The sequence below is a fragment of the Ceratotherium simum genome, chromosome 23 (assembly GCF_057802395.1).
Source record: "Ceratotherium simum simum isolate JZ-2026a chromosome 23, ASM5780239v1, whole genome shotgun sequence".
NCBI lineage: Eukaryota > Metazoa > Chordata > Mammalia > Perissodactyla > Rhinocerotidae > Ceratotherium > Ceratotherium simum.
The window spans coordinates 30,764,404-30,787,022 of record NC_141922.1 but is presented as its reverse complement, the minus strand read 5'-3'; the positions used below and the strand labels follow the sequence as shown (position 1 = coordinate 30,787,022).

The following is a 22,619-nucleotide window of genomic DNA, read 5'->3' as shown; positions in this document are numbered from 1 at the left end:
TACAATATATGATATATATATTTATACATATATATTTACCCCTTGTGATATTCTAAGATCACTTAAAAAAAATTCAGTGATGATAAGTAGATTATGAGCAAAGTAGGCAGTAAATCATAATTATTGTCTCTGCCAGCAATGGTCATTCTATTCTCCTAAAGGAGAATATATACATATATATATATAGAGAGAGAGAGAGAGATACACATAAATACATGCACACCCACCCTACACAACATGACCACAGATATATATGTATTCACATGGTGTAAGGAATGAATATTAGACTTTTAAGCCATATTCAAACACAAGTCAGTGGTACCTAATCAGTGTTTTTTACATTAGGAAAAGCAAAATAATGTTTGAAAAACATGGCATAAGCCTCACATAACATACTTCCAGACCCTTGGAAAGTCACACTACTATTGCAATTGCTTACCAGTTCTTCAGAGGTCAAATGCATCAAACGTTCAGCTATTGCAGCACATTGGGCTGAGTCTCTTATAAATTTCCCTTGTTTATCACCGACTACTAGTTCTGGCCATGTCACTCCTTCGTTCTTCTTAATGAAGGAAATCTCTAGGCTAGAAGTTTAAATGAGAAAAGTAATGTTACATTAAGCAACTATACAAATTACATCAACAATACCAAACAGAAGAATCTTCCATAGAAATTACCCCTCTGGTGTTCAGAAGATGTTTTAACAAAAATTATGTTCATTTTCATTTTGCATATGATGAAAAATCTACAATCCAATGGTAAATAACCTAGATTTAATAAAAAACAAGCAAGTACCACTGGAAATGGTATGTCAAATGGCTTGATGAGAGGAGTGATTGGAAAGAGTAAGACCACCCAGAAAGTACTGTAGTCCAGGCGTGCAGTGTGTTACCCAACTTAAGTAACAGAAATGCCAGCAGCATGCATCTATGAGCTATTTCACTGGGGAATGGGGGTGGTGGTGAGGGTGGTGGTTGGGGTGGGGGTTGGTACATAAAGTTAATTGGAAAGAACCTATAACTAAAGGTACCTCTTCAAGTGGGGAGCCAACAATTAACTTTATTTTCACAAACTAGTAGCCATAATATATGATTATTAACCTAAAGATTAGGTAGGTTAAATACATGTGTATTTTTAAAACATAGATTTTAAAGAATTGAAAAGAAATGTGGGAATTAGAAAAAAATTAACTTTGGTAATACAGGAAAAAAATTTGTTAATGTGGTCTCCATCAACTTAAAATCTAATAATTCTGTACACTTAAGCCATTAAACACAAATTCCAGGGCCGGCCCCGTGGCTTAGCGGTTAAGTGCGCGCACTCGGCTACTGGCGACCCGGGTTCGGATCCCAGCACGTACCGACACACCGCTTCTCCGGCCATGCTGGGGCCGCGTCCCACATACAGCAACTAGAAGGATGTGCAGCTATGACATACAACTATCTACTGGGGCTTTGGGGGAAAAATAAATAAATAAAAATTAAAAAAAAAAAAAAAAAAAAAAAAAAAAAAAAATTCCAAATGCACTTAAAAGCGCCTATCAAGGAATCCTGAGATTAAGGTCTGATGCAGCAGGACAGGGAGAGGGAGCTGAGTGAGGGCAGACTGTGGACATAGGAGTTGCCCATGTGCCACATGAATAGGAAGGGAAATTTAAGTAAGCTGCTTTGAGAGCAGCCACCGTTGTAACACAGAGAAAAGTGGAGTGGTGGTAGCTGTTCCATAGCAAGCAACCTTTTCCACATGCCAGCTTTGGTACACGTGTGCCATACTAACCCATGCCCAGGAACACAATTGCAAGCAAACAATTGCAAGAACACAATAATAACTATTATCATAATTATCGAATAAAACAAAGTTATCAGCTATTCTTTTTCAAGGCTATCATCAGCACCTCATGATTTAATTATAGCACTCTAAAATTTCCTGAAACTGCTTAAAGAGACTACATAAAATAATACTTTTTCTATGTAATGAGTTCCTAGCATTAGCATTAAAAATTACCACCACAATCAATAATGCCCAGATTTAGTTATATTTACTAAGGAGAAAGCTAATCTTGAGAATGATGATGATGAAGATGATAATAAGATACTAATAATGACAGCAACTTATTCTTACTAATGCTTACCATAACGCCAGGTGTTATCTTAAGCACTTTACATGTTTTAACCCATTTATTGTTCACCACAACCAAATAAAGTATTATTTTCATCTCCACTTTACAAGTAAGAAAAAAAACCACTGAGGTTAAGTAACTTGCCAAGGTCACAAGCTAGTAAAGCAGTTTGGCTCCAAGTCCATGTTCTTCACTACTGTAACTATTCTACCTCTCTGAAAAAATATATGTAAATAACTATGAAAGAACTTTTACCAAGTGACCAGAATGTATAAATACTGTTCTTAGTCAGCTGCTACCTAAAGAAGTTAGAATGAGTTCATACAATTGCAGTAATAAAGAATTTCTGAACCATCATTAAATTTGCACACTTAGTCAATGCAACCCTTTTAGCATAACTGCATTTCTACATTTTAAAACTAGCATCATATCCTACCATCTAAGCAAAAAGGAACATATAACCCCATATATAATAAACTATAGACTAGTTAATAAATCAAAAGTGAGAGGGAACATTAACTATTTGAAAATGAAAGATATGAATAATTTAATCAAGTACAGAAAATTATGTGTTTTTAAACCAACGACACCACCTACACACATTGTAATTATCTTTTGTAACATAAAATAGTAATCAAGCACCTCAAATTTAATGGAAAAATAATACTGGTCTATGCTCATGTATTAAATACTGAAACTATTTGCCTGAAGTTCAGTTATTCTCCTAGATCTTTGCTGGGTTATTGCTTGATGACTTATATTACCAATATGTTGTAGTTGGTTTGCCAATATATAAATGCTACTACTCTAAGCCTCTCACATACACATAAGATATGTTTAAATAGAGTATGTGGAGATATAAAATATTTTTTAAAGAACCTTTCAAATAATTAACTTTTTAAAATAATACATTAAAAAAGGTAGGGGGCCAGCCCGGTAGCATAGTGGTTTAGTTCACGCGCTCCGCTTCGGCAGCCTGGGGTTCCCGGGTTCAAATGCTGGGCACGGAGCTACACATGGCTTATCAAGCCATGCTGTGGTAGGCATCCCACATATAAAGTAGAAGAAGATGGGCCCAGATGTTAGCCCAGGGCCAATCTTCCTCAGCAAAAAGAGGACTGACAACAGATGTTAGCTCAGGGCTAATCTTCCTCACCAAAAAAAGTATATATAGAACCAAGTCACCAAATTTCTCCATTAATAAAATAAATTCAGGATATTTGCTTTTAAATCTTAAAAGAATTTTTGAACTCGATATCTATTTCTTAGACTTCCAGGATTTAGACTCATATCAAAGACTCATATGGATCATATACTACTAATCGAGACATATTTAGAGTAAAAATATCTAATTTTAACCCACTCCTGACCATTTTTAAAATTAAGTGCCTAATACCATTCATTAACCCATCATGGAATCCAATAATTACTAAGATCAATTTTTTTAAGTGATTGTGTAGTTGATAGAGTAAAATACTATGAAGCCATAAAGAAAGATAAAAAAAAATCATTATGTATTCTTTACAGAAAGCTCTCTAAGATTTATTGTTGAAAGTCAACAAAAGCAAGCTGTACAACTGTGTATAGTATGTGTTGAAAATTTTTTTGTTAAAAAATATGCAGCTTGAATATGCATAAAATACCTCCGAAAAGAAACTAATAATAGTGGTTGTGAGGAGTGAGGGGACAGGTGACTGAAGGGCCTGGGTTGGAGGGAGACTTCTCACTGTATTCCCTTTTATATATCTTAACATTTAAAGAATGGGAACGTATTATCTAATGTATTATCTGTAAATTAATAGAAAAAAAATTATTTCTATGAAAAAGTTTAAAAAGTACAAATTAAATAACTATTTTACCTATTAATTATTATTATTTACTGTTATTATTATTATTAACGTATCCAGAGCTAATAATGAAAGCACTAACATATAACGCAAGCAATAACCATTCTAATATTTTTAATCTTAACTACAATTATGCTGTTCCACATGGTAATTCCATTTTTAATCTATCTGAAGAAAAATAATCAGCAATACAGGCAGACCTATTGTAGTACTGACCTTTGATGTAACCACTGTAGAAAAGACAAAAAGAAAAGAAAAAGAAAAAAGTAAAATAATAAAAAGTAAAATTTTAAATACAAATAAAACTATAAAAATACCTATTATTCTCTGTAATTATCCATGTACTGCTTTCTTGATCAATAGATGAATAGAGATTTCCTTCCAAAAACCTCTGACCCTTTAGCACAATGTTGATGTGATCAGGCAAAAACTGTACTTGAATGTCCTCCTTAGTACTGTCTTCTGGAAGCTGTATTGTTACTGTCAAATCATCTTCTGTCTGTTGCCAATAATATAGAGGTTCTATTAGGAAAAGAAGAATGCATTACATGAGAAAAAGTTAGGGAACAGAACATACAAAATTAGAGACTAGAACATACAAAAGAACACCCCTCTAAAAGAATCTTAACATATCTTCTAGTGATCTTCTCACAAAAAAGTAACTATAAACAAACACACAGATCTGTTTGGGGAATTTTCAAACACTTATAGCAATTGCACTTGACATTTTCCTCTCCCAGGCCTATCTAATGCTCTAGGAGATAAGCACTCATAAAACACTAATGATAGAATCCTTTATCCCCATTCCTTCTCTCCCTGCCTCCCAGGCCCCTCCTTTCCTCCTTCTCCTTCTTCCCCTTACACACACACACATACACACACAGACACTCACTCTCTCTCTCTCTCTCTCCCCGCTCTGGATTCCTAGTTCAAAAGAATACCAAATACGTCATAAACCACTGTCTGAAACTTTCACATTGCCTTGATTTGCCCTAACAATGTAACTCTTGTGATATAGGAGACCACTATTATTTGGTGGGATATACACCCACACAAAAATAAAAGATATATTATAAAGGTATTGATTATTCTACCCCACAACTTTGTTGCATTAAAGCAATATCACAGGAAATTCAAGAGCTGTCAGTATACTTTGTCTAAGTTCCCACTAAAAGAATCCTTCCTTTTCTCCCTCTCTATCTCCTCGGCCTGTCTCCTAAAAAGCCAGCTACTAAAGAAATACCTTTAGACCCATCATACTATAACCATGAAAATAAGAAAATAGGGCTTATATGCAAAAAGAATAAATATTTGCTTAATGACATCCATAAGCATTAATCTGTCCACCCACCAAGACTATAACAGTGGTTAGGAGCTAGTGCTCCAGAGCTGACTAGTCCTGGGTCTGAATCCTGGTTCAACCATTTATTAATTTTTGTATGCAACTTTATCTCTGAGCTTCGTTTCCCTATTCTGTAAAATAACAGCAAGTGACATACCTCGTAGGACTGCTGACATTTAAATAAGTTAATACATATAAAACATTTACTATCAATCCTGTTCTTAAATATATTATAAACTCTAAATGTGAGTTATTAGTCTTCTTTTTATTTTTGTGCTGTTTTATGCAAAAACTGTGGGGGTACTTCATTGTTAGTGCCATCGAGTCTATTTCAACTCCTAGCGACCCTGTGTCCAGCAGAGTGGAACCCAGCCAGCCTTTTTGTTACCCTCTCATCTTCCAGCACCGTATCAGACAATGCTCCACTGCTATTTAAAGGGTTTTCACGGCCAATTTGTTTTTCAGATGTGGGTGGCCAGGTCCTTCTTCCTAGTCTGTCTAGTCTGGAAGCTCCACTGAAAGCTGTCCACCGTGGGTGACCTGCTGGTGTATGAAATCCCAGCGGCACAGCTTTCAGCATCACAGCCACCACAGCATGACAAAAGACAGACGGGTTTATGGTTTCCTAACGGGGAAACGAACCCGGGCCGCAGAGCTGAGTGCGCCGAATCTTAACCACTAGACCACCAGGGCTGGGGGAGGGTACTAGATATGCTCAAAGATATAGCGTAGGTATGGTGTATCTTCTTGAAGGGCTCACTTTTACTTGATGTTAAAAAAAAAATGTATTTTAACAAACGTGATATTAAAGAAATAAATATAAAATATGCATGAATTTTCAGGATAGAATTGTTACTTTGGGGAAATTTCTAACTTGTATCATTTCCTTTAAGTAACCTTTCAGATTCTCTCTATTTTGCCTTTAGAAGTACTTTTAACATAAACTCACGGAAAAAGTTTGAACTATAGCTTAAAAGATTGATAACTATAAGCTCCTTAAGGCAAGTAATTTGTTTTATTCATCTTTTTGTCTACCAGAAAAGTTAATGAGGCAGTTTATATATAATAATCACTCAATAGATAACTTCTGCCAGATATAGAAATGGGAGGAATTTGCAAAATCATGTGAGCTTTTAGTATAAATTAAAGGCCATGGAAGGAGACTAGAGAGAAAGCCAGAATTTTTTAATTCTCTCTCCACTAAAAGTATACAAATACCTAAATAATTTTTTCAATTGTTGGTTGCTCTGAGTGCCTTTCTATGTCTTTAGATATCATGTTTTGGGTCTTTCAAAGAAAATACTATTATTTATATCATTCTGACAATACCAATTGGGCAACAGACAGTATCAGTCTTCTTGAGGTTTACAGAAAACGAAACCAATATATACACTCAGAAGAGTGTTCAAAAGAAAACATGCTATAATTAACTATCCACAATTTTTAAAAATTACAACATTTTTCCTTTATTATTGTGAAAATCCTATGACAAAACAAATACAGGGGCCAGCCCAGTGGCATAGTGGTTAAGTTCGTGCGCCCTGCTTTGGCAGCCTGGGGTTCGCAGGTTCGGATCCCGGGCACGGACCTACGCACCACGTATCAAGCCATGCTGTGGCAGGTATCCCGCATATAAAGTAGAGGAAGATGGGCATGGATGTTAGCCCAGGGCCAATCTTCCTCAGCAAAAAGAGGAGGTTTGGCAACAGATGTTAGCTCAGGGCTCGTCATCCTCACCAAAATAAATAAATAAATAAATACAGAATAAATTTCCCAAGAGAAAGTGGGTACAAAAAATTAAATAGGGGATGTTTGTTAAAAGGAAAACAAAAACGGAGGGGATTTGATGTTTACATTAAAAGAGAAGAACAGACATATAATGAATTCATGAGGAATTCAAAATATAATGTGCGATGTCAACAAGAAAAACAATACCTCGACTGGCAGTGATTTAAACACATGTTCTGTCCCACCCAGGCTGCAATCTGTCTTAGAACTACAGGGTCCTAGCTACTAGGCAGAATGCTTCCAAAGAGGAAGGTATTCTTTCACTTCTTCACAATTGCTCACCAAAAGAGTCCTAAAGGGCACTGGTCTACAGATATAAATAGCTGTTCTTGCTAAGTTCTAAGAGAGTTAATATTATAATTTAGACTGAACAGTAGGATTTATTCAGAAAGGGATCTCAGAGATCCTCAGAGAACAAAAAATACATCACATGTGAGGAAACCAAGTTGTTAAGAGGCTAAATAAAAGGTCACCAGGAACAATTCATATTCAGAGGTGTATGTATTTATAAACCTGGGGAAAATATTTTTTAAATATTAGTATTTTCAAATACTTTTCAAAGAATTCATTGTTTAGAAAGCTATAAATATATAAAAATAATGAAACTAATTTTTATTTTACATATAAAGTTGTTTAAGTAACAAAAAAGGTACATTCAAAGAGTAATATGTATAAGTGTTAAATATTGTGAAAAATCTCTGTTAAGTAACATATACTATTCTCTGGCTATAAACATCAGAAATATGAACACTAATGATTACAGAGGGATGTTCTCTTGAATAGCTTTAAAAGAGTATGTACTCTTTTCTATAAACATAAATTTCTTCTGAAAGACCTTGTTACTCTTCATTCTAAAATACTACCTTCATTCATTCATTCAACACCGAGAAAACAATGATTCTGCCCTCAAGGAACTTACTTTCAGTAGAGTACAAAAGGTAAGAACATGTACATTAGTATACACCTATAATGAAGAGAGTTTAGCTTATCTTAAAAGATTAATATCTTCAATACTAATATGCTGGCTTCTCAAATGACAACAAACAGACATTATTTATTCATTTGATAAGTATTTATGAAACATCTAAACAGGTAAGCGAATGCATCAATTTTTTAAAAACATTTTTGGTAACTACAAAATTATTTAACTAAACTAGTTCACACTATTTAGGTACTACATTTTACAAAAGACTATTCTGGGAAATACAAAGGAAAATAAAATGCCCTGGTAGAACCCATAACCTACTAACCGGGAAGACAAACCAGACATAAATACGTAGGTACATAAATACACACGAGCTCTATGAAGATTAAAAGGAAAATTACTTTTGATTTTCTCTGACATGTCTTCATCCTTAATTTCTTCAAGATCTTGACCAACTTGAACAAATGTGAAGGACTTGTAGGAAACAATCATTAGACCATTCCCATCAGGCTCGATAGCAGCATAATGTGGCACTGACTTTCCACGGAGAATATCACGCTTAATAATTTCATATTTTTTATCTGTAAGAAACTAAAGTATTTTAGAACAAAAGAATTACAATTAAAACACTATATTATAAAAATATTCTGGGGGCCGGCCCTGTGGTGTAGCGGTTAAGTGCACACGCTACGCTGCTGGCGGCCTGGATTCAGATCCCGAGCACGCACTGAGGTACGGCTTGTCAGGCCATGCTATGGTGGCGTCACACATAAAGTGGAGGAAGATGGGCACAGACGTTAGCCCAGGGCCAGTCTTCCTTAGCAAAAAAGAGGAGGATTGGCATGGATGTTAGCTCAGGGCTGATTTTCCTCACACACACACAAAAAAAAACTGAAAATATTTGTGTATCAATTTAATCAATATAAAGTACTTTTAGATGCACACTATTGAGTCTTTCATAAGGATAAAAAAATTTACAAACATTTTCTGTAAATAAATCCTTATTTTAAATACTAAGTCTGATGAGATTTGCTCTGGATTGTGCTTTCCAATGTGGTAGCCACAGGTCACAGTGGCTAATTAAAATTAAGTAAAATTTAAAGTTCAATTCCTCAGTCATAGTAGCCACATTTCAAATGCTCAATAGCCACACATGGCTAGCTGCTGTTGTACTGAATGGCACACATATAAAAGATGTCCATCTTGCAGAAATTTCCATTGCCCCAAGCCTTGGATCGGAAAGACAGATTTGAGAGCTTTTGCCTCCTGTCTCCTTGCAGGTCGACCTCGAAATGAAGCTTTTTTCTTTTCTCAAAAGATGATGCTGTAATAACTGGCTTTTTATGAGCACTGGGCAAGAGAACCCCATCTTTGTGAGGTAACAAAACTATCTATAGATGGTCATTTCACTGCATGGCAGGTACTAGAATCATAACACAATGCCCAAGAAAAAGTAAACAGCATTCACGAGAACAGCCTTGCATTTCAAAATCTACTAAATGATGTCAATCACTACAGATTCATAATTTGGTTATATTTTACCTTTATTTTTCTTACTGAGAGTGACCCACTCCAAAGAAACATAGAAACCACTTCCTTTCATATCCAATTCCTCTTTCTCTATTCGAAGAAGTAGGGTAGCTATCGAATGTTCTTCAGTGTTCAGCAATGAGATACTATGAATTATGATAAAAGGATTCCCAAGCTCTTCATTAAACATAATCTACAAAAAAAATAAAATTACACATACACAAAAATGCATATATTACACGAACACAGACAGCATAAAAGGAATACACAGAATTCTGACAATTCAACAATTAATTTGGATACTATTTATTACAAGGAATACAAAAATGAAAAAAGCCCTTAAATAAAAGTTAGAAGTTTAAATAATATTCCTTGAAGAAAGAACTTGTTAAAAATGTCTATTTGTTTAACAAAGAAAATTTGTCCATACTCTTGGCTTAAAAACACACAACAGGGCATCCAAGTAGCACCTAAAGGAGAAAGAGAACTAAAATCAGTCTCCTAGAAAAGAACTATCAGGTGAAAACAGTGCTCTATACAAAGAGAGGACAAGGGCCGGTCAACGTTCATTCCTCCATCTCTTCCTCTGTCTCACGTAGGATTTATTTCTGCTGTCTTCCTCTTAGTTTCTGGACACTGTGGGTGCATGCATGTGTGCATACGTATGTCTGTGTCTATGCTTTTTTTTCCTATTGTTTTTGTTTTGGTTTGGTTTTTCTGTTTGTTTTCTGGAAGTTTCCAAAGGTAAGAATCAAAGAAACTAGAGAACACATCACTTAAACTTTCTTATTTCTCAAAAACAAGAGTCCATTTACATTTAAAAGGTATAATTCAACAAACTCTATTTAAAATATAATACCAAAATTGCTTTTTAAAAAGCAAATCTAAGGGGCCAGCCTGGTGGTGTAGTGGTTAAGCTTGAGCACTCCACTTCAGGGGCCCAGGGTTTGCAGGTTTGGATCCCAGGAGCAGACCTACACACTGCTCATTAAGGCATGCTGTGGCAGCGTCCCACATACAAAATAGAGGAAGACGGGCACAGATGTTAGATCAGGGACAATCTTCCTCACAAAAAAAAAAAGCATATCTAAGCATCATACAAAGACACAAAATCCTATCAAATTCTCTTTTTATACCACAACACATAATCTAAAAGACTATTATATAAGAGTAAACATTAAATAAGAGACATTTTAAGACTGATTCTAAACAAGATTTTTGAATAAATGAAAAGATAAATAGTTGGAAACAAACACTCAAGTGAAAAACAAATTAGCCTTTCTTTTTTTAAACCTATATCTGGAATCCCATCCTATCTGCTCCTACTTGAAAGCCTTATTAAAAAAAAAGTGTGCTTTAATGTCATCAATTTCCCCATATGTTTGAGCACCTCCAATAAAATTATTCCAATAGTAGACCTCTGGAAGCCATTCTAAAGTCTTCCATAGCAGGAAAAAAAAAACCCTCAAATACTCAAAACAGAGATGATAAAGACAGGTTTTTAGTCAGTTGACTGAGTTTTTCTTTGGGGGACAATGGGAGACAAGAGGGAGGAAAGAAAAATGGCAAGTTTTGCCAGGTACAAGTAGCTAGTTTATTGTTTCCTCCTCTTCCTTCCCTCTCACGTGAGTGACAGGGACTGGAATGAGACCAGAGGAGTGGATGTTTGGACTTTTATAAATTGTTAGCCTGAAGTTTCCATCTCCTGCACAAGCCCAGCAACTCAACTGTGATATTACTGATATATAGCACCCCCAGCATAGTAGAGGCAAAACTTTCAGAAAGCAGGCAGTCTTCCTGTCTCCTTTCATTTCTCTTTCTACACTTCAGTCGTCACCACCCTTGCTTGGCCCCCTTATGCCCTACCATGCCCTCTAACCACTCCGACCTTTAGCTGCCTCTGTTACACCAATTCCCCCAAAGTCCTAAAACTCTCCTATGTTGTTTCTCTTAAAGTAACCATATTCCATAGTATCCTTCCCCCCTCAGTTAATGCCCAAGTCCCATCCCTTTCCCACTGCCCACCTCCCCAATCCCCAGTCAAAACTATTATTAAGTGAAAACATCTCAGAGGTTATTTCATTACAGTATATACTGAAGAGAATATATAGCATATATGGGAAACCATATATGCAGCCTGTTTATTTCATACGGCATATACTGTATACTGAAGAGAACATGGAAGATTTAAATTTCTGATTTACAAAATTTATTGAAGGCTTAATATGTGCCAAGGGGATATACACAGCAGAAACCAAATTAATTATAAATCTATATGCATTTCCTTCTGGTGGAACATGTGGTGTTATTTTTAAGCTGAAGGTGAGCTGAGCCAGGGTGTCTCTTCCTGTTCAAAACCAACAGAATCCACACAGCTTGACAACAGATCAATTCTCATTCATATCTCTCTTGCCCATCATTCTCCAAACTCCTTCCAACTGTTTCAGGTAGCTGTGCTATATACCACATTACCTCAGTTAAAAAAGAAGTTATTACTGGAGGCCAGAGCAGAAAATGTCACAATGTCCCATGAATATTTGAAACTGTGGCTACAAAGGCATGCAAAAGCTCCCTTTGTTAGGCTATTGTTGTTCGGTCATTTACTGTATTTTTTGTTTAGTTTTTTGAACATACTACAATTTGGTAGTACTCCATTTAGTATAACTTGGTAAGAAAGGGAAACTTGGTTCTAAGGTCTTCTTGGTTTTTTTCAAATAATTAAAGCCTGGTCTTTGTAGGCATCTACTGATCCGATAAAAATATTTTAGGAGATATAAATACTTTAAGTTTGTATTTCTTTACCCAGAACTAAAGGACACCTGCTGAGATTTAGACAGTAGCAATATCACAATACACTTATTAGCATAACTCAGTTTCATTCTTTTCCACTTTCCAAAACTGTGGCTCTAGAGAAATTAATTCCTTATTTATTACTATTAAAATGCTACCCTGCCCCTCAGATTTAAATGTTACATTGTTTTAAGAAAACTGAAGTAAAAATGGCATCTTAGAGATTGGCACATTACTATATTTATGTCAGAGTGTATTTTTTTAAGTAGGGAATACCCTGGTAAACTCACTATCTGACTAACGTAAAACATACCAGACAGCCAGCAGAGTGGTGAAGAAGTGTGCTGGGCCCATAAACATACCAGCAAATATAACATGAGTAGAAGAGAAAAGACATTCTAATGTAATTTTTTTGGCCAACTCTTCAAGAAGGAGGCAACGTCAATGCTTAGTGTACCACTTTTATATATATAAAGCGCTCAATAAATATTTGCTGAAAATGAATACAATTCCTGACCACTGCACTGACACCAGATCAAAACAGGAATGGTTAACATATCAGTTTTGTAAAAGGTATACATTTTATAATTTAACGAAAAATATATCCAAAACATTATATATTCTAAAAACCAAGAGGTCACATGTAAACTATACCTAAAAAGTGTTATTTCAAAATCATTAAAGTCTAATTTATATATACTTTCCAGAATTTGCATAAGTCTAGAAAAAAAAAGTCTCACCTCCCATTTTTCAGAAGCACTATTTCCACGTTCACCTGTACCAATGAGATACAATTTTCCAGTTCCATCTGACAAGGTAACCCAGGTAGAAGATGTGAAATGGATAGATGCAGAAAGGCGATTGTCGTATGCTGTCAAATCTGTGGGAAGTCGAAACACCTCTCGTGGTTTTCCCAAGGCAGTGTCCTAAAAAGAAACCAAACATAGATGAGTCTCTTCCTCTCCCTGATCCCTATACACACAGAATAAGTATGTGCAGTGTAGTGGTTACTCTCCTCTTCAAGAGAAGGTGCCTGATTCCCCTCCCTTTGAGTATGACCTGTACCACTAACTCAATTCTAACCAACAAAATACGGCAAAAAGTGAGGGTTATGTGACTTCTCACTAGGTCATAAAAGACTTTTTGCTTCTTTACATCTTCTATCTTGCTCTCTCTCCTGGATTGCACACGGCAGACCCACATCGGGAGGAACTGAGGGCTCCTGACAATAACCAGCACCTTGTGAGCCAATCATTCTGGGAGTGTATCCTTCAGCCCTAGTCAAGCCTTCAGATTACTGCAGTCTTGGCGACATCTTGGCTACAACCTCATGAGAAACCTTAGGACAGAATCACCCAGCTAAGCCACTCTGATTTCTGACCCACAGAAACTCTGTGAGATAACAAATGTTTATTGTTTTAAGTCACTAAGTTTTGAAGTGAATTGTTACACAGCAATAGATAACTAATACAATGCAGGAATCTAGTTTTAATTCTTCTCTTAAGTTTAGAGTTAATGATCAGTATTTTGAACTAACTGGAAATACCACATCATGTTCTAAATGCCTACATAGACATCAGCCTGTCGTATGAAAACACTACATTTAGACTATTACAAACTTAGGTTTTTGTAAACACATTTTTATTGTGTCTGTATCCTTATATTTTAAAGCTGTAAAACGGATTGCATCATTAATATACTTCATAAGAAAATATATAAAAAAGCCTACAATTCAGGGAATAAACTTCCTTTCATATACCAAAATGTACTCAACTCAATAATTTTTTGTCACTGTTGTTAAAGTTTTAGTTTTCAGTTAAAAGATTTTCCTACAGGCCAAAAATAATCCTTGATTCGTGTATTTCATTCTCTGTTCCTAGAATTAGTTAGATCTATGTATATATTAATAAAATTTAAATAAACTATATACAATGTCCTTACTAGCCAGTTTTTTAGTGACCCACTGTTTCTTTCTAAAGAGTCCAATTTTCTTTTCTTTGAAAGGGCACCTTTCCTTCTTTTTGTACTCATATTTTACTGATTTACATAATATTGAATTAAATAATGAAAATACGATAACAAGCACAACTGGCATAAAGTTTTCAGGAAGACCATATCTGAGTATTAGTGATGCAAAACTCAACTAGCAGAAACAGAAGTGTATCAGCACAGTACTGAATAGCCTATTAGCAATAAATCTTAAGCTTACTGTGGTCTTCAGTCAGTATGTTATCAGAGGAAATAGAAAATATCAGTTAATCCAGTCAGTCAGTTAAATGGAGGTCAATTAAGAGAAATTTTACTGCAGGCTGAAATCTAAGTAGGCATTTAGAACATGATGTGGTATTTCCAACCAGTGAGAAACAAATGGAGTAGTTAAAAAATGGTATTGGGACACTAGAGATCTTTTGGAAAAAAAATCATTCTTTTCTGCATACCATACACAAAAACATTCCATATTCTAAATAGATTAATAATCTAAATGTTTTAAAGAAAAAGTAAAATAACTTTGATAGAATATTAATAATGTTCTAATAATTTCAGGGTGGAGAAAGTCTTCCTACGCAAAATAAAAGATATGTGGGAGACAGGGAGGAAAATATTTGCCACAAATATAACACAGGACTAATATCTATAACATATAAAGAGACTTTAAAACTCCAGAAGAAATACATGATTATCCAAAATGTTTAAATGGGAAAAAAATATGAACAGGAAAACTGTGGTTAAAAAAAATTAGCCAGAAAAAAAAGATCTTAGTCTAGAAATGCATTTTCTTGACTAAAGTGCCTTGCTGGCGGGAGTAAAAATAAGTATAGGCTATTTGGAGATGACTATAAATCAAATTTTATGAGGTTTTATATACCCTTTGGTACGATTCCAGCTCTAGAAATTTATAAGAATACTTGCACACACACAAAGTTCCAAGAAACAAGAATGTTCATTTTAACAATGAAAACGAAAAATTGTGCCAATAAAAACTAGGCAACGACCTAGTTATTTATCAACAGTAAGTAAGAAAAAAGCAGCCCCGACATCCCAGAGCTGGCCTGGTAGCATTAGCTAGGCCTCGGTTTTGCTACAAGCTGGCCTGGCACCAACAGCTATGTTCTCCTGATCAACATAAACAGTTTCACAGAACAGAAATATCGATTAGGCCACTGTGTGACCATGATGGAACGAGACAAAAATAGCATCACTCCGTAATGATATCTGAGCACAGATGAAACATGAACATTGTCAAAGCCACAAACAGGACCTTAACCCAGGCCAGCATGAGTGACTGCAGCTTCTTTACTAACTACAGCCTGAGCCTCGGTCTAGTCTTCTCTCCTTCGGGAGAAGCCTTATTAAGATACCCATTAGAGAATTACACAGCTTCCTGGCAGTTTTCAATCCAGAGCAAAGCCCCACTTTCTTAAATCCTTCCCCCAAATCACCTAATACAAGCCCAATCCTATAATAAGTCCTTTCTAACATCCTCTTACTGAAACACTCTGTCTTTCCCCATGGTGTGCATTCTCCTCTGCTGCAAAATGTAATAAATCCAACTCGTTCAATTATAGATGTGTACCTGGCACCTTTGTCTGAACAGAATGGCTAACTATGGAATATCCACCCTTTGGAATACCAAATAACTGTTAAGTATACTGAAGTGGATTTATAAGACTGACATAAAAGGATCTCCAAGATAATAAATGAAAGAAGAAAGATGCAGAATATGTACAGTATGATTCCATATATATTGAAACAACCAAACGTTGTGATATGACACCACGGAGCAAGGTGTAGACAGACACATGCTGGTCTGTTAACAGTGTTTACCATTAGAAAGGAAAATAGGACTGGAGTGTGACTGGTGGTAGGGGAGACTGGGGATAAGGGGAAACTTTCCATTTTTGCTTCAAATACATTGCTTGACTTTTTTTTTTTTTTTTTTTTTACACTGAGCAATTTATGTGCGATATATATAATTTAAAAGAACTCAATAGGATAAAATAAAATGGAACTTCTTTCTCAAAACAGTTGTTTCATAGAAAAGGTTTCCAGTGGTCTCCTCCACTACACGCCCTTCACTGAATCTAACCTAGTGAACCACCATTAAGAAGAATGCAGGACTGAAGTTGTTAAATCATTGTTCTTCATTTCATACAATTACTAAGGTTGTTTTAAGCTATTTTCTTTTAAATACAAGGTCACACATGACTGAGATTGCTAGAAGTCTAATTGTCAGATAAATGACTGCAATATCCAATGGAATGATAAAGATATTCAAGTATATAAATGTAAAGCCAAAATTAATTAAATTAAAATACAAAAGAAACCACACAGTATCACTTACTTAAGTTAAAAGATAGTTTAAGTGAAAGCAACCTGAATGTTCCTGATTTTTGAAATCTAATTCTCAAAGGGTACATTTGAATTTTAAATGGACTATATGCAATAAAATATTTTCTTCTGTAAATCTTAGACTGTTAAATTATTTCTGAATAACCTCCGTCGACAGTTTTACAAAGTGTCCTCATAATAATGCTTTATGATACTGGTCTATAATGGCCTTGTTCTATCCAATCATTTTCTTCTTCCACACACAAAAAAAAAGGTTAATGTAACTACAGTTGGACCTCCTCATCCTTGGATTCAACCACCTGCGGATTGAAAGGCCTACAATGGTTTAGTCTGTACTGAACACATACACTTTTCTTCCTTGTCATTATTTCCTAAACAATACAGTATAACAACAACTTACATAGCATTTACACTGTATTAGGTATTATAAGTAGTCTAGAGATGATTTAAAGTATACGGGAGGATGTGCATAGGTTATACGCAAATACTACACTACTTTATATAAGGGACTTGAGCATCCACAGATTTTGGTATTCGAAGGGGGTCCTGGAACCAATCCCCCGCAGATATCTACGTACCACTGTATGTTCAAAGCTGTTGAAAATCATTCTGAGGTAACATTTCACAGCTGAACTGCAGAAGAACTAAAATTTCATTGATGAATGGAACACTTACTGAATGACTACAATCTGTAAGCATCATATTAAATAAGTGCTTGGACTTTCTGCCATCTCATTTAATTATTACCAAATCCTATATAGTTGAAATTATTATTCCTACTTTAAGAAGATAAAGAGCTCTGTTGGAAAACATTAAATAATTTGCCTGGAACTCCACTGCTAGAAAATGGCAGGGCTACGATTCAAATCCTGGTTGACTCCACTCCAAAAGTTGATGGTCTTTTCCTGTATTCCACACTTTCTTGACAAGAAATCACTTTCCAGGTTTTTCTAAACAAATGATACCTCAGATCTCATTGCAATTTCTAGAATACTCTCCCTACAAAAAAAAAACCCCACTATGAATGCAACTATGATATTCAGCTTTTCTTCAGGCTATTATACAGTATTTTTCATTAAATTCCTGAATCAATAAAATGTAATACAAAAATTATAATGTCCACATACTGTATATAAATGACACTGTAAATAAATAATAAATATTAATATATAAACTGTATATATTTATGAAAAACATCTCTAAACTGGAGTTTGGGGGCCTCTTAGTTCAAGATATAAGGAGACAAGCTTTGAACTAACAAAGCATTTTTCTAACACATATACATTTACAGAAAGCACTAGTCAAGTTTAAAGAAAAATGGCCAAGTAAAATTAAATAAGGATGCCATTTACTAGTACTATTAGACATAGACATTTAAAATTTTGCCCTTTTATTTTTTTTTTTTTAAAGATTTTATTTATTTATTTTCCCCCCAAAGCCCCAGTAGATAGCTGTATGTCATAGCTGCACATCCTTCCAGTTGCTGCATGTGGGACGCGGCCCCAGCATGGCCGGAGAAGCGGTGGGCACCGGGGATCCGAACCCAGGCCGCCAGCAGCGGAGCGCGCGCACCCAACCGCTAAGCCATGGGGCCGGCCCAAAATTTTGCCCTTTTAAAAGGAAGTGATCTTTTTCTGGAGAAAGGCTTTCATCACTAATAACTTAACTTTATTTGGAAGAAAAAATTCTTCCTTTTTCCTTCTTTTTTTTTTGGTAAAGCTTTAAGAAAAGCTCTTTTAAAGTAATTGCAATTTGATTCAGTAATGTCTCTATGTAACATAAAGCTTTCAATAATGCATTAAGCATACACAGTAAAAAGAACTTAATCCTCTCTTTTATTTTTTTAACCAGGTAAATAACTGGCTTCCTATTAATAAACTCGACTGTAGAAAATAAGCTGAGATTCAGGTCTAGACATAAACATACTGGCATACAACTGAGCTGTCACTCCAAGACACTGCCTCACAAATACACACTTTCAAAGGGAATCCAGCAACTCTCCTCTGGATGTCTAAGTGCAATTTAAAGAGGCACCACGAGATGACATTCTTCTTTAGTAGCAGAAACAAACTAGTTTTTCAGGTAAATGGAAAAATAAATTATGACAATAATTCCCTAAATATTAAGAAACAGAACATAATACTTTAAAATAAGCACTAATACCATAATAAAATTACAATATAATAAAAAACAAATTTTAGACACACTTTTTTTTTTTTTTTTTTACTTTCCTAAGGCATTTTCTACTTCCTAAGTGCACTTCCTCCCAATTGATATTTCTCTACTATTAAGGACTGTAAACTCACAAATTAAACTGACTTGGAAGCATAATGCCTCTATAAGTCTGCGTATTGAACTACTGCCACCTGCTGCCTCCTGACAAAACTAAAAGGTCAAGCAATGTGTGGATTTCCTTTCTGGCCCACTTTGACCACAATACTGCTTAGCCCAGATTTAACAGGGGTGGGTGGGTGGTCATTTGTAAACCAGCCACAGGAAAAGAACCTCTCTGGGATTTGTGTGTGTGTGTGTCTTTGATGAAAAAAAAAAATTCAGACACTAAAATCGTTATTAAAACAACTGTTTTCTGCTATTAAAAAAAGCCAATGTGTAGCCACTGGCCAATACCCTCCACTTGCCTCTGACACAGCAGTTCAAAGAGCAAGTCGATTTCTTTTGCTGCTGATCAGAAAAATAGTATTCTTCTGTACCACAGATGCAGAGTTTCTCAAAACTTGCTCACTGGACCCCAAGCAACATTTCACCTGAGGTGCTTCATAAAATGCAGATTCCCAGACCACGACCAATGCTGACAGAATGAATCAGAATCTTTGGGAACCATAACCTGATATGAGCTTTTGTTTTGATCAATTACTTCAAGTGATTCTGATGTGCAATACAGGTTGAAAATAAAAGGCAAAAGCTGACTTAAGCAGAAAACAAGCGAAAACAACCCCAAACATGATTCTTTAAAAATAAAATAATAATAATAATACACTTCTAAGCTTGATTAAGGAAAAAGAGGAAAAATAGAAAGGAAAAAGAGAGAAAAGACAACAACAATCTTAGCATAAAACATGCAACTTTACAGCAACAAACTTGAAAACTTAAGAGGAAACAGATGATATTTTTCCCTGGCAAAAATATAATACTACAAAATTACCCAAGAAAAAGAGCTTGAATAAACCAATTACCATAAAATAAATTCGATAAATGATTACAGAACTACCATCGAAAAGGACAACAGGATATGCAATAGGTCCAAAGAGGATCTTTATCTAATATCTAAACAATAGATCATTCTAATCTTAAACTACTCCAGTTCCAGAACACTCTCCAATTCATTTAAGAAAGCCAGCAAAATTTAACCAAAATCTGATAGATATCACCAAAAACAAAATAAAAAACTACTATAATTTGTGAAAAAACTACAAATATTCTAAATAAAATATCGGCAAAAGAATCCAACAACGTAGCAAAAGAATAATATACTCTTACCAAAAAGGGTTTATTCTAGGAACTTAGAGAATTAGGAAACTAAGAATTTAAAACTATATCAATTTAACTTACTACACTGATAAATTAATTAAAAGCAGACAATCATTAACAATAGGTGGATGTTGAAAAGGCATGTGATAAAATTCAGCAGGTATAACAAAAAACATTAAATAGAAACAGAAACTGAAGGAAGCAACTTTAAAACAATAAAAGCTATTCATCAAAAACCAAGAGTAAGTCTTTTCTTAATTTAAAAGCCATTACAATTAAAATCAAGAGCTAAACTGGGATACCTGTAATCCCCATCATTATTCAACATTGTCTCAGAGGTTCTATCTAGTAACAGCAATAAGACAAAAACGAAATGACATGGCAATCTTATTTCCATTTTCATCAACATTGGAAAAGGAGAGATAAAACCATTTCCTTCTGCTGATGATATAACTGTATACTTTGAAAACCTAAGTGGGAGTAGGTACAAATCACTGAATTATCAAATAAGGTGGCTGTTTACATAACAAATAATCTTTATCAATAAGCACCCAGAAAAGAAAATAGAAAAAACTATATTCTGTTAACAACACAGGCACAAATTATAAAATACTTAAGAATAAATTTAATAAAATTAGCATAAAATAAAGGGAAAACTATAAAAATCTTACTTAAGAACATAAAAGATCTAAACAAACAGAAGGACATACCATGTTCTGAGGTGAAAAAAAGATCATAAAAATGCCAATTCTCCCAAAATCAATATAAATTCTCCCACCCTAGCAAAAAACTGGAGATTTCTCTATTGCAAGTTTAAACTAGACTGACTCAGGCCATCAGGCCCAGCTAATAAGCACAGGGGTAAAAGACACTACTGCAAGAAAAACAGGAGAATCAGTGAATGTCCACCTGTTGAAAGATGAGACCACAAACTCTTTTCTTTTGCTTGGATCTCAGAAAGCCAGGATCAGGCCTTATACCGCTCAGAAAACAAACAAGAGGACTCCTTTCTGGGGATATCTGCCAGTCCAGAAGATACGACCTACAAAAACTAACATTTGGGGCAAGGGATCCTCACTCAAACATAGTGTCACTTACCAGTTGGAAAAAAAAGGTACATGGCAGGTCTTTTATATAGAGGATCTAACACACTACTTTTACAGTGTATATTATGTCTTTTCAACTAAGTAATTCATGGACTTTATAACCTAATTGCTAAATAGAGAATACATATGAAGTGCTAAGAGTTTAGAGATGAGAATGATAACTAAGAACTAGGAAAGAAGGCAACTTGTAGAAACTTCCCCAGAAGTCATGCATTCTAAATTATGGTTTCCATATTGCTTACCAATGAATTATTTCTTTAAAAAACCTTTCTGATTTTATCAGGAAGCTAAACAAATTTAAATTCAAATTTCAAATAATTCAAATTCAAATTCAAAATACAAATTATTATATATATATATGTGGAAAGGCGTACATTGTTGTGAACATATACAAACGTGTACCAAAAGAGGTTGTTATTTCAATGTCAAGTTCAAATTGGGGAAGAGAGGGAAGGAAGCAGTTCATATTCTACTGTAAGTTAATAAACTGGAAGAGATTATTTTGTACACTGCTGCATTACTAGTGCATACAATAATATGTAACATATAGTAGGTATTCAAAAAATGTTTTGAATATTGGGTGAATAGTATAACTTAGACTATGTGACCAAGTTAGGCTCTGTAAGTCAATAATCTTAGTGAACTTCCAGATTTTGGTTTTGTCTCTAAAAAAAACAAAACAGAATCTAAAAAACATAAAAGTCCTTACATTTAAAAGACACAATAAAATGCAAACTACGTATATGCAGAGCATAGACATGTATGATCATGTATGGGCAATACAGTGCACGTGTATGATTTAGGGCATTTGGCTTGTGTGTACACACTATCCAAGTCTATAGTGCACGTGACACCAGCTCAACACAAGGCTGACATGAGGGAAGCCATATTGTAGAAAAGAAACCCTACTGTAACTTTGAATGACCTCTGATTAACTAACCCAGACATGCTCTGTAGATTTTATGGCCCCTCACAGCTCCTCTAAGTTGATAACTTTGTTCTCTTGAGTTCCTTAGGAATGTGATGAGCCCCGGGCAGAGAGTCTATGCTGATAGGCGTCATCAAGGACAAGTGAAAGATCTGGTGTGGCACTCCCAGTCTGTAACACCACAGGGTCAACATTCCTAACCCTGGCCCCTATAACCCACTGGCCTATATAACTGCTGTAAGATTTTGTGCCCCCTCAAGATGGTTCTTTCAGACATTAGTCGCCCATCTTCCCTCCTCCTAGCAAGCTGTCCTTTCTCTCCTACCTCCTCGCCTCTTGGCTATAGGCACGTCTTGCGGTGGGCAGACGACCCCCAACTTCGGGTGGTAACATATATAGAGTATA

The 22,619-nt window shown here is 35.2% G+C and overlaps 1 protein-coding gene across 1 annotated transcript in view; it reads right to left on the bottom strand.

Moving 5' to 3' along the window:
* Positions 1-22,619, bottom strand: part of NUDCD1 (NudC domain containing 1) — a 69,585-nt gene that overhangs the window by 33,516 nt on the left and 13,450 nt on the right. The window contains exons 3-7 of the mRNA XM_087447541.1: positions 13,082-13,267; positions 9,564-9,744; positions 8,423-8,602; positions 4,284-4,488; positions 440-584 (exon numbers count right to left, since the gene is read on the bottom strand). Of these exons, the coding sequence (XP_087303667.1) occupies positions 440-584; positions 4,284-4,488; positions 8,423-8,602; positions 9,564-9,744; positions 13,082-13,267 (897 nt within the window). The remainder of the gene's footprint in view (positions 1-439; positions 585-4,283; positions 4,489-8,422; positions 8,603-9,563; positions 9,745-13,081; positions 13,268-22,619) is intronic.